The sequence below is a fragment of the Moschus berezovskii genome, chromosome 8 (assembly GCF_049115385.1).
Source record: "Moschus berezovskii isolate FMDL1 chromosome 8, NW_MosBer_1.0, whole genome shotgun sequence".
NCBI classification, from domain to species: domain Eukaryota; kingdom Metazoa; phylum Chordata; class Mammalia; order Artiodactyla; family Moschidae; genus Moschus; species Moschus berezovskii.
Window position 1 is genome coordinate 107714318 of NC_142467.1, and position 12012 is coordinate 107726329.

The 12012-nt window shown below is 52.5% G+C and overlaps 1 protein-coding gene across 2 annotated transcripts in view; it reads left to right on the forward strand.

Moving 5' to 3' along the window:
• Nucleotides 1-12012, forward strand: part of UPF1 (UPF1 RNA helicase and ATPase) — a 33939-nt gene that overhangs the window by 9610 nt on the left and 12317 nt on the right. The window contains exons 2-13 of one of the 2 annotated variants that reach the window (XM_055430745.2): nucleotides 2659-2801; nucleotides 4429-4518; nucleotides 6850-7017; nucleotides 7424-7604; nucleotides 8792-8953; nucleotides 9578-9695; nucleotides 9846-9944; nucleotides 10431-10539; nucleotides 10706-10865; nucleotides 10966-11084; nucleotides 11504-11668; nucleotides 11760-11874. In XM_055430745.2, coding sequence (XP_055286720.2) covers nucleotides 2659-2801; nucleotides 4429-4518; nucleotides 6850-7017; nucleotides 7424-7604; nucleotides 8792-8953; nucleotides 9578-9695; nucleotides 9846-9944; nucleotides 10431-10539; nucleotides 10706-10865; nucleotides 10966-11084; nucleotides 11504-11668; nucleotides 11760-11874 — 1629 coding nt within the window. The remainder of the gene's footprint in view (nucleotides 1-2658; nucleotides 2802-4428; nucleotides 4519-6849; nucleotides 7018-7423; nucleotides 7605-8791; nucleotides 8954-9577; nucleotides 9696-9845; nucleotides 9945-10430; nucleotides 10540-10705; nucleotides 10866-10965; nucleotides 11085-11503; nucleotides 11669-11759; nucleotides 11875-12012) is intronic. The other variant, XM_055430746.2, reaches the window with a different exon arrangement.

A 12012-nucleotide genomic window follows, 5' to 3' on the forward strand; every position in this document is an offset into this window, starting at 1 on the left:
TTCTCCAGCATTTATTATTTGTAGCCTTTTTAGTCATGGCCATTCTGACTGATGTGAGGTGATACCTCATTTGGTTTGCATTTCTCTGATAATTAGCAATATTGAGCATCTTGTTATGTACCTATTAGCCATCTGTATGTCTTTGGTGAAATATTGGCAAACATTTTCTTAAAGTGCTAGGTACTAAATGTTCTAGACTTTGTGGGACAAGAAGCAAATACCTACTATTAGGTACTTAATTCAACCATTTAAAAATGTAAATACTATTCTGAGCTTGAGATTGTGGCCCACGTCCTTCTGTCTTCTGTAGCATGATTTATGTGGCTGCTCCACTGCCATTAAGTGAAATCCAGGTACCGTAATCTGGCCACACTTTGAGAAAGCCAGCCTGTGTGTGCTGAGGCGGTCATCCTAGAGGCGCATTGGTCTCTGTCGGCAGCCTCGTCCCAATGCTGCCACTCTGCGTGGCAGGGAGAGTGCTGCCGGGAGGAGAGGTGACTTTGGAAGTGGTAACCTGCTATCAAAATTTCAAACAAAGCACCACAAGAAATTCAGCAACCTGATGGAAAATGGCAAAGCACTTGAATAGACTTTTCCTCAAAGAAGATATACAAATGGCCAACAAGCATAGGAAGAGATCCTTAGCATCATTATAATCCTTGAAAGGCAGATAGAAACCATAGCGAGTTACTGCCTCACACCCATTAGGATGGCCACTGTCAAGAACAAACAGAAATCACAAGTGTCGTCAATGATGTGGAAGAATTAGAACCCTTGTGCACTTCTGGTGGGTGGGAAAGTGAGATAGTATAGCCGCTGTGGAAAACAGTAGTAACTTCCTCAAAAAGATAAACACAGAACAGCTATATGATCCAGCAGCTCCATTGCTGGGCATATACCCCAAAGAATTGAAAACAGGGACTTGAGGAAATATTTGTACTTCATAGTAACATCATTCACAACAGCCAAAAGCTGGAAGCAACCCAACTGTCCATTTTCAGATGAATGAATAAGCAAAATGGTGTGTCCGTACAATGGAATATTATTCAGCCTTGAAAAGTAAGGGAATTCAGACACAGTTATGACACAGATGAACCTTTAACCCCTTATGCTAAGTGAAGTAAGTCAGTCACAAAAGGACAAATAGAGTGTGATTGCACTTGTGTGAAGTCGCTATAGTAGTAGTTAAATTCGTAGAAACAAAGTAGAATGGAGGTTGCCAGGGACTGAGGGAGGGAAAACAGACAGAGTTTCAGTTTGAGAAGATGAGGAAGGTCCGGAGATGGATGGTGGTAGTGTTTGAACACCCATGTGGATGTACTTAATGCCACAGAACCACTTAAACTTGTCTAAAAAGGAGATCAGGAATTCACAAAGAGGTGCTTATGATGATGTTAATAATAGTTAAAACCCAAAAGTTGATATTGATTTTTCGTTTTTGAAAAAGAAAATTTCCCCAAAACAAAGTATACTGTCTTCTTACATTTAACCTGGACCTTCTGAAAATGAAAGTATATTAAAGTGGTGGCGGAAACTGAAATGGGGTTCTGATCTGGGTGAGATCATTACAGAGACAGGGATTCCTGTAATGGGAATGCGTCTTTGAAATCTCTGGGGTGCCCCTCTCAGGAGCCGTGTTGTTCTTTGGCTCAGATGGGGCAATGGACAGGGGCTGGCCTGGGCCGACCCTGCATGGCGCGGATGTGGGTTATGGTTTCAGTCTGCCAGCTGTGCGTGGCAGGGGTTCTGCAAGGGAGCCAGGCCAGTGTCTGACCCGTCTCACAGCTCCGAGAAACATGGGGCTCCTGTCACTCCCTGTCCTTCATCACAGGCTGCTCCTACTGCTTGACCCAGCCTCATGTGGGCTGTGGCCCCTGGGGGTGATGGGGACTGTTGGCTGCCATCTGAGGGGGCAGTTCCTGGGGGCAGCTAATAGGAGCGTCCCTTCCCCTCGGATGAGCTGTCTGTGTACCCGAATGGATGTGTGGGCTCAGCAGGAGTGCCTGTGAAGTTCAGTGCTTAGTTACTTAAAGTTGCCTGTTGTATGTTTTTGCTGTTACAACGTGTAAAAGGTAGTATATTTAGTAGATTGTATCCTGAAACTAGAAGATTGTTTTAGCATTCAGTTTCTAATCCCTGCTTAAGGGCTGCCTTGCAGAGTGGGGAGCTGACAGTGAAGACACTCTGTGGACTGGCAAGAGAACCGCACTCCTACACTGCAGGAGCCTCAGCTTTTCCTTACGGTGCTCAGGCGGCGGAGTTGGGGGCGGGCCCTTCACCCTGCTGGGGTGCAGGCCCTCTGCTCTGACGTGCATCTGTCCTCAGGGGGACCGTGCCTGGCTTGTGAGCCATCCTCTTGCTCCTTGCGGCCCTCCGCATCCTGGCGGTGGCTTTGTGGCTGGATGGGGTTTGGCTGGGCTGTGCACACGGCAGGGCGGATGGCCTCTGCCACGTGCGCCCTGTTTCTGGCCAGGCAGGTTTGATGGGGAGGAGAGTATGAAAAGTCACGGCAGAAGAAGCTGCACTGTCTCACAGTGGAGAGCAGGCCACTGCTTCACGGGAAGGTTGCCATGGCTGCTCACGTGGGGAGAAGCCAGGTGCCTGGGCTGAGGCCCAGAAGCTGCTGCCTTTCATGGTGATGCTGCCCTTCTGCCATAGGTCGGTGGACCTGAGGGCATCCTGCAGAACGGGGCCGTGGATGACAGCGTGGCCAAGACCAGCCAGTTGTTAGCCGAGTTGAACTTTGAAGAAGATGAAGAAGATACCTATTACACAAAGGATCTCCCTGTACATGCCTGCAGGTGAGCGCTTCAGCCGGGGGGGGGGGGGGTACTCGCCTCCCAGAGCATCCACCGTCCATATGCATGTTCTAACTTTCCAGAGGCCCGTCTAAGACCATGGACTGTGACACTTGGAAACACTGTCCTTGGAAATAAGGTTGCTCAAGCGCATAAACCCCTCATCCTGGGCAGGAGAGTGGGACCAGCACTCTCTGTCGTCCGTGATTCTCCCAGCTGGAGGGAGAGAGTCCCCTTCTCTGCCTTCCTCAGGCCTTAAGGTTGTTCCCCGGAACCTGTTCCCTCACTCATCCGAAAGAACTCAGCACATCGGGTGATCATCTGAGTCCAGAGGGTAAAGAGAGCAGCTGAGATTTCGCTTACAACAAGGTTCCTGTGGGCTTCTTTAAAATAGCTGCCTTGGGGACTTCCATGGCGGTCCATGCTGCCAGTGCAGGGGGCGTGGGTTCCATCCCTGGTTGGGGAACTAAGATCTCATAGGCTGTGTCGGGCAGCAAAAAAAAAAAATAGAAAGACCTGCGTGTCGACCAAATTTGAAATTCTGATCTAGAGGAGGACTCATCCCTTGTGTTTGGACTTACTCTTGTTTTTTTGTTACACGCACACAAGGAAATTGAGACCAAAAGAGGTGAAATGATCTTGCTCAGGGCACTCCGCCAGTCAGGGCACTGGGCCTCTTGGCCCTGCCCACCCTCGGGCATGCTGCCCTCCACGATCTGCACCCGTGATGGCACAGAGGGCTGCTCCTTCACTGCTTGATGGGCACTGTCTTCCTTTGTGGGTTCTGTGTTCCCTGTCATTCACGGTACATTTTTACATCTGTACCAGTGTTCCTGTTCTCAACAGGCCCGTGAAATGGTCCTGGTGAAGCTGCAGTGGTTAAAGTCTGCACACCCCCTCACACTCCTGCTGTCCGTGTGGAGTGGAGGAGGGAGAGCTGTCCTGGTATGAGGTGCTGCGGGGAAGGTTCTTGGCCAGAGCACATTCTGGTTTGAGGCGAAGTCTTGGCTTCATACATATACAGAACTTTACTCTGTGCAGAGCCAGAGCCATTGCTTTTGTTTTTGGTGTTTTGATTTTAAGAAAAGGGAGTCCGGGGGCTCTCCCGAGGCGCTCCTTGCAGGACCCTCCACTGCTGGGTTGAGCTGAGTGTTCCCAGGAGCATGGCGCCCTCTGCCGGAGCCTGTGAGGCTCTGACTGCAGCATGGTCTCTGCTTACCTTCTGTGTGCCCAGAGCCAGGGATGTTGACTTCCCTGCTCACAAGTCATAGTTCCTGAAACTTGAGACCAAGGGAAATGACTCCGTCACCTTGGGGGTGTTAGGTATACGTTGCTGGGCTCACCTGGCACCTTGCACTGCTCTCGTGCCCCACACCCCAACCCTGCCTACAAGGGTCTTTGCTGCCATCTGAGGAGTCTCCACAGCACCCCTAACCCCTTCCCTGTGTTCACAGGGTCAAGAAGCCTCTGCAGTTAACTGATTGGATTTTGTTAGTGAGATCGTTGGGTTTGAGTATGTGTTTAATGAAAAACTTAAAAATGTTGTAAGAGGAAAGAATTTTACATTCTGCCAAATTAAAACCAGAGAGCAGTCTTCCAACTTTAACTGTTGATGTTTTGACTTTTTTAGTTACTGTGGAATACACGATCCTGCTTGCGTGGTTTACTGTAACACCAGCAAGAAGTGGTTCTGTAATGGACGTGGAAATACTTCTGGCAGGTAGATAATCAAACCGCGCATGTGTCTTTAATCAGTGCTGTGCTCAGATTTGTGTGTAAATTATGGAAATGTTGAAGCGAAGCACAATATAAAATCACGCTAACAAACCTGGTTTTTTCCCCTCCTCTGTGACTGGTTTAACTTGAAACAGATGGTGGTGTGTGAATGCCTTAATGTATTTACCCTTGATTTATTCTCTGCGGTTCTTTTTATTATGCAAGTAGGGTTGGTTTAATTCTCATTCCCAGTTTTTATTTATATTTTTCTGCGAGATGAGCTCCTGGCATGCCCGTTCATCTTCATTACTGGGTGCCTGGGGAGGATGTTCCCAAGACAGTCATGGGCATCCATGGGAGCTGCTTCCTGAGAAGGCTCCCTCTGGCCTTAGCTCATTGGAGCAGTCCTGAGGCTAATATGGGCCAGATCCTGAATCATCAGATTAAATTAAGTTCACTTGACTGTCGACTCTGGGCTTCCCTTCCTGCTGTTGATCAGCAGCAGCTGTGACTAGGTCCCCATTTTTGGTTTTGGGTGAGACCAGCATGATGCGGGTACTCATTCCAGGGGAGAATCCGTTTATCTAAGCTCGAGTGGTGAGATTCCTCAGCCCCCACCACTGGCACGGGTCTGGTTCTATTCGCTTCTCTGAGGCTGCCATGAGATGAGGACTCAGGCCATTGCCACAGAGAAGCAGAGCAGAGTCTCCGTGGGACAGGGCTCTGGGTCACCAGCACAGAAGCACCACCTTCCTCTGAGATTCCTGTTTTATAGAAATAAAGTGATGAAATTCCGTAGGCAGCTTTATTCGTACAGAGCCCCTACCCTTCCTATGTCTTTGGCAGCCATGGACCCGGGTTCTTGATCTCATGCAGGACACAGAAGGGTCAGATTTCATGTCACCTTGGAGTTAGTAATGCAAATTACGGGCTTCTGAGTGAGGCACGAAAGGGAGCTGAGGTTTTTTAGAGATATGAGAGGAGAAGCATCTTTAGGGTACCCAGAAGAGACTGGTATCCCACTTTCCAAATGTTCTGGGTAATTTAAATGTTACTGTGTTTGCATTAGTTCCTCTCCTGCAGGAAAAGCAATTAAATAAAACTTGCCTTAGTTGGCAACTCCATCTTCAGGTCAGCAGAGCCAAGGTCAGGGAAGTGAGCAGAGAACCTCTAAGAGAAAACAGACTTGGTTGGCCAGCACTGTGTGTTCTGTGCAAGGTCAAATTGTGAAGGTGATGGGATAGCTACCTGCCCTCAGGAAGCTTCCATTGTGATGGAGCATGGTGGGCCTAGAAAAGACAGGAGGAAATCATTGATCCCGGTAGAATACCTGGTGGTGGCAGCTCCAGGAGGAGAGAGAAGGGCGAGGGCTTTGGAGGCACAGAGAGCTGTGGTGATCAGCTGGGTGATCTGGTGGTCTTTGTGGGGCCAGGAGGATTAGGGTGTCAGCCTCTGAGCCAAAGCTTGCACAGGAGGGGCCTCCCAAGGTGATGCGAGGGGTGCAGCAGGGAAGGCTGGAGGCCCCGCAGGCACACTCAGCATGTGACAAGCCCACAGCAAGGCTGGGGATCTCTGGGGAGGCTGGGAGAGCCGGAGGCAGAAGCAGGCCCTACCTGGGGCCCCGAGTGAGGCTGGCGTTGGGGAGGGTGAGTTCAGCGGCTAAACCAGGGACTCAGGCCCTGGTTTAGGTTAGCCGTGTCCCAGAAATGAGAAAGGCGTAAAGAGTTCTGGCCATGCACAACAAGGAAAGAGCTGAGACAGCGGGGCTTCCAGACAGTTCAGAGCTCTCCCTGTGCTTCCGGAGAGTAGCCTTGACCTCCCCCTACTCCCTGTTTTTTTGCCGTCCTCAGGTTTCTAGTACATTTGGTTATCAAGTTTCCTGGCCTGCAGCGAACAAGAAGGGGTGTTGCTCCTGGAAGCAGGCGCGGGGCCAGGAGAAGTGACTTTGAAAGGAGCAGCAGAGAAGCTACTTTGAGTGAATAGGAGCAGTGAAGGGGCGAGCCTTCCTCTCCAAGACAGCAGTCTTGGCACCCGCGTTAGATTCAGCCAGGCCCAGCAAGCTGGATTTAAGAAAGCAGGAATCGGGGGAGAGGGAACTGTGTGAAACATGTCAGGAAAGTTTTCCTTAGAAATGGTTCAAGTCGGATCGATTTTTGCACTCAGTGGGGAGCCAGTTCAGGGGCAGGCCGGTCCCTCTGGATGCCAGATGGATGAGGTGTGACCACTCCTGCTAATGGACCGTGAACGGTACCGGAACTTTTAACGGAGCTCGAAAATTGGAAGTGGTGAAAAGCCAAACTTTGGGTGTTAACTATTTATCATTTCCTGGTTTCAGCCACATTGTAAATCACCTTGTGAGGGCAAAATGCAAAGAGGTGACTCTGCACAAGGATGGACCCCTAGGGGAGACGGTTCTGGAGTGCTATAACTGCGGCTGCCGCAATGTCTTCCTCCTCGGCTTCATACCTGCCAAGGCCGACTCGGTTGTGGTGCTGCTGTGCAGGTGAGGGCAGGGCCCCAGTTCCTTTGTTGGGGGGTTGCCTTTCAGGCAAAGACTCAGTCTCTCCATGGCTCCAACTCTCTGGAGCTTTAAAATAGTTTTAAGTGGTTTCTGCCAACTAGTGAGGTCTAAGGAGGTTTTGGAGGGTTGGGGCTTGTTACAGAGCTAGGAATGTCACATGACTCTTTTGGGGTATCTTCTGGTTAAATCGTAAAGTTCTGTAAAAGCAAAACCTGTTCTGAGTTTGAAGAGTTCAGAGCTCAGGTGCATGGGGAGATGCATTTATTGCTAACAATTTAAAGGGACTGTGATCATACATCATAAAATGTAGGGAGCACCACGCTGACCCTCGGGCGGGGGGCAGAGGTCATCCTCATCTGGGCTCTCCCTGCCCTTGGGGTTTCTGCAGGCAGCCCTGTGCCAGTCAGAGCAGCCTCAAGGACATCAACTGGGACAGCTCCCAGTGGCAGCCCCTGATCCAGGATCGGTGCTTCCTGTCCTGGCTGGTCAAGATCCCTTCTGAGCAGGAGCAGCTGCGGGCGCGGCAGATCACCGCCCAGCAGATCAACAAGCTGGAGGAGCTCTGGAAGGTGAGGGCCTGCCGGCAATGCACATCCCCCTCTGTACCAGGTGTTGGTAGGGGTGGGAGCTGGGACCGGGACTGGGGTCCTCAGAAACAGGAAGGAGGGTACCAGGGATGCCTCCTGCCAGGCCTCTGGGAAAGGAAGGCTCTGGCCAGTGCAGTTTCTCTCTTCTTGTTGAGGGCAAGGGTGGCTGGTAGGAAGGAGGGGGATGGGAACTGGCTGTCAGTGACCGCAGGTGGACATGTCAGGAGGAGCCGGGCCTGAGTAGACAGACAGGGCTGCGGTATGCTGTGTAAAACCTGGGTGGGCTTGAGACGCGTGACATGTTGGAGCCAGGGTGACACCAGGCTAGGGGCTGGCAAGATTCCTGCCCTGCCGCAGGCCGCTTCTCCAAGAAAGCCCTCCTCTGGTTCTGGCTGCTTACACACAGACAGACAGACAGACACACACACACATAGAGACACACAGAGACACACACACACAGAGACAGACACACACACACACAGAGACACACACACATACACATTTTATTTAATTTTGGTGCAGGATATGGGATCTTGGTTCCCTGACCAGGGATTGAACCTGCAGCCCCTGTAATGGAAGCTCAGCATCTTAACTAGTGAATGGCCAAGAACTCCCAATTGCTGTTTTAATTAATTAGGCTAGAAATTTAGGCACCCATATAATTAAAAAAATGTGAAGTTTATCTTCTCTTCAGCTGCAGGGCAAAATATTTGTGAAGCTTTGGCTACCAACCACCTTGATTTTCAGGTTGCCGCAGTTACCTCACCATTCGTGTTTATATCTAAACAGCCCACTTATAGCCGAGAGAGAGAGTGTTTCTCCTTCTGGTGCAGCGTAGTAGGGTCAGGAGGAAACAGGGAGGTGGGCCTTCCTTTCTGTTTATGCAGTCAGGGAATCCAGTGCTCTTTCTGGCAACTGGGAAGAATAACCTCTCCCATGTCAGGGGCTAGGTGTTTGTTGAAGAATGTGGCCATCTGGTGGATTAAGTGTGTCAGGCTGTGTTCCTGGGGCTTCCACCTCTGTGTGCCACATGGGCTTCCTGATAAGAGGGCTCGGCCACTGGGTGCCCCGCTCGTCCTGAGGAGTGATGCCAGGTACGCACTCGCATACAGTGTGTTTTCAGTGGAGGTGAGAATGGGGAAGAACGTGGTGCCGGCTCTTGTCTCCAGGAGAACCCTTCTGCCACCTTGGAGGACCTGGAGAAGCCCGGCGTGGACGAGGAACCGCAGCACGTCCTCCTGCGGTATGAGGATGCCTACCAATACCAGAACATATTCGGGCCTCTGGTCAAGCTGGAAGCTGACTACGACAAGAAGCTGAAAGAGTCGCAGGTGATGTGGTGTGTGCAGGAGGGCTTGTTCATTTTAACAAAGCATCTCTCCTCAGGTCTGGGGAGGGTGGGTCTCTGCAGACTGCTGATGCTGACTTGCGCCATGGTGCAGCCCCTGAGAGACGGAGCCGTGGATTAAAAGGACAGGCCTGTGGGCAGGTGCCCCGCCACTCATGGCCAAACATCCACATAGGTGCTGTCTGATTTAAAATCCAACAAACATTCCTTCCAGGTGGGTTTGTAGCCTTTGCCGCAGTGGGGAGAGTCAGACCCCAGGAGCCCACAACACCCTGAGGACACTCCTGTGCCCATTCCTCGGAAACTGCATGGGAATCGGGAGCCCTGGGGCTCACGGGCCATGTCCTCAGCCGTCAGCTTCCTTCTCTCCCTCCGCCACCCACAGAGCAGCTGTCTCCAAGAACAGACGTCGTGTGGGGGGTCTTCTGGTCGTCCTCCGCAGGTCTTGGGGTCCGCACGCCTTCTCTCCCGGATGTGCCCTTGTTGGTGTTTCAGGCTGTCGGGTGCTGCTCGCCGTGGGGCACCTGCCTATGGAAAACAGACACGAGGAGCCCAGACCCGTGTCTGTGTTGCAGGCTAACAGGGCTCTTATTTTTTATGTGCTCAGACTCAAGATAACATCACGGTCAGGTGGGACCTGGGCCTTAACAAGAAGAGAATCGCCTACTTCACTTTGCCCAAGACTGACTCTGGTAATGAGGATTTAGTCATAATTTGGTTAAGAGGTGATTTTAAGTTTTAAAATATTTGTGACTCTAAGTAGCATAAAATTCCTAGTTTCACCCTTGTAAAGTGTCCCTGAATTTGAACTGTTGGTGGTGGTGTCTGTGACGCGTGTGAAAACGCCGATCTTCCTGTTGTCTTCTCTCTGTAAGACATGCGGCTCATGCAAGGGGATGAGATATGCCTGCGGTACAAAGGGGACCTGGCGCCCCTCTGGAAAGGGATCGGCCATGTCATCAAGGTCCCCGATAGTATCCTTTGTGTAAAGAAGGGCCGGCACAGGCACCCTCTGCCCCAGTCTCCGATGGGCTTGTCCTAAGTACAAGAGACCTGTGTGGGTCACCATGGAGAGCGGTCTCGGGGCCGCGAATGCTGGGAGGGGTGTGTGCAGCCCCTTTGATTCTGGTCTGTTTCCTGCCGTCAGGCTCCTCAGTTGTCCTAGCTGATACAGAGCTGCCTAGGCAGAAACCAGGGTGCTCCGAACTGTGTGCCCGAGGGCTCTGTGGAACCTGGGCCCTGGGCTTGGCTCTTCCTTGCTGGGTGCCACCCTGGGCTCGTGGGGAAGATGCCCCTGGCTGCAATGGCCTGGACTTGGTGGCCGGAATCTGTCATTGAGAACACAGGTCCCTCGCTGTGTTTTCTGTGTGTGATGCAGAGGAGGGGCTGTCTCCTCAGTGACTGAGTGAGGGCTCCTCCTGAAGGCTTTGACAAGGGTGAAACTTAACTCGGCGGTGTAGATTATGGCGATGAGATTGCTATTGAGCTTCGAAGCAGTGTGGGCGCCCCTGTGGAGGTGACTCATAACTTCCAGGTGGATTTCGTGTGGAAGTCAACCTCATTCGACAGGTATGTCCATCCCCTTCCCCGCCCCCGCTTGCCTGCGTCTGCTTGGCAGGCCCCGGCCCTCGGTGTGCCTGCAGCCTCCTGCGTCTCCCTGCTGCTTCGTGTCATGGGGAGCCAGGCTGCCTGGCAGCTCCCTGTGCCTGCCGCTGACCCGGAGCTCCCCCTTCAGAATGCAGAGTGCACTGAAAACCTTTGCCGTGGACGAGACCTCCGTGTCGGGCTACATCTACCACAAACTGCTCGGCCACGAGGTGGAGGATGTGCTCATCAAGTGCCAGCTGCCCAAGCGCTTCACGGCGCAGGGGCTCCCCGACCTCAACCACTCTCAGGTTCGCGCCTGTCCCGGGGCAGGGGCCCTGGGTCGCAGGGCCTGCGCACGGAGCAGCCCTCTGCCATGTCTGCACCCCTAATGGCTGCTTGTATCCCAAGGTGTACGCCGTGAAGACTGTGCTACAGAGACCGCTGAGTCTGATCCAGGGCCCGCCGGGCACAGGAAAGACAGTGACCTCAGCCACCATCGTCTACCACCTGGCTCGGCAAGGCAATGGGTAGGGCTCTGTACAGCCCAGGGTGGGGAGACGGAGGGGCGCAGGGTACCTGGCGTGCTGCTTCCTACGCCGTTGGTGGTAGATCTGGCCTTTATGGCTGCTTTTAACAAGTCAGCTTGCACAGGGCAGGTTCATCCTCGGCTGTGTTGTGCCTGTGTGCACCTCAGAGCTTGGAAAGTCTTAACAGTGTGGTCAGGAGGTGATGACGCTGGAATCAGGAGTTAGTGGAAAGTGGCACGCACAGTGTGAAGATTGGGAAGCTCCAGACCATCTACCTTGTTGCTCCTTCAGCACCGTGTCACTCCTGGCTTTAGTCTTAGAGCTTGAGTTGGCTCCCCTACCACCTGTGATCCAAACAGTGGTCTTGCTCTGGGCTCTTCTCTGGGCGCGCGCTGACATTTGCTCACATTTTATTGAAGGCCTGTGCTGGTCTGTGCTCCAAGCAACATAGCCGTGGATCAGCTGACTGAGAAGATCCACCAGACCGGGCTGAAAGTCGTGCGGCTCTGCGCCAAGAGCCGCGAGGCCATAGACTCCCCGGTGTCCTTCTTGGCCCTGCACAACCAGATCAGGAACATGGACAGGTGGGTGTTGGGTCCCTGGTCTTAAAGCAAGACATGTCTCCCTGGGGCAGGCCCTGGTGGCACCCACCTCCCGCTCACGCCATGTTTGCAGCATGCCAGAGCTCCAGAAGCTGCAGCAGCTGAAGGATGAGACCGGGGAGCTGTCGTCGGCAGACGAGAAGCGTTACAGAGCCCTGAAGCGCACTGCCGAGAGGGAGCTACTCATGGTGAGCTCCTCACCTGCCCTTCTGCCCGGGAATGGGTCTGGGCCTTTGGGCTTTTGTCTTCTTCACTTGCTCACTTTGGGCTTTCCTGGTGGCTCAGACGGTAAAGAATCTGTTGGCAGTACAGGAGACCCAAGTTTG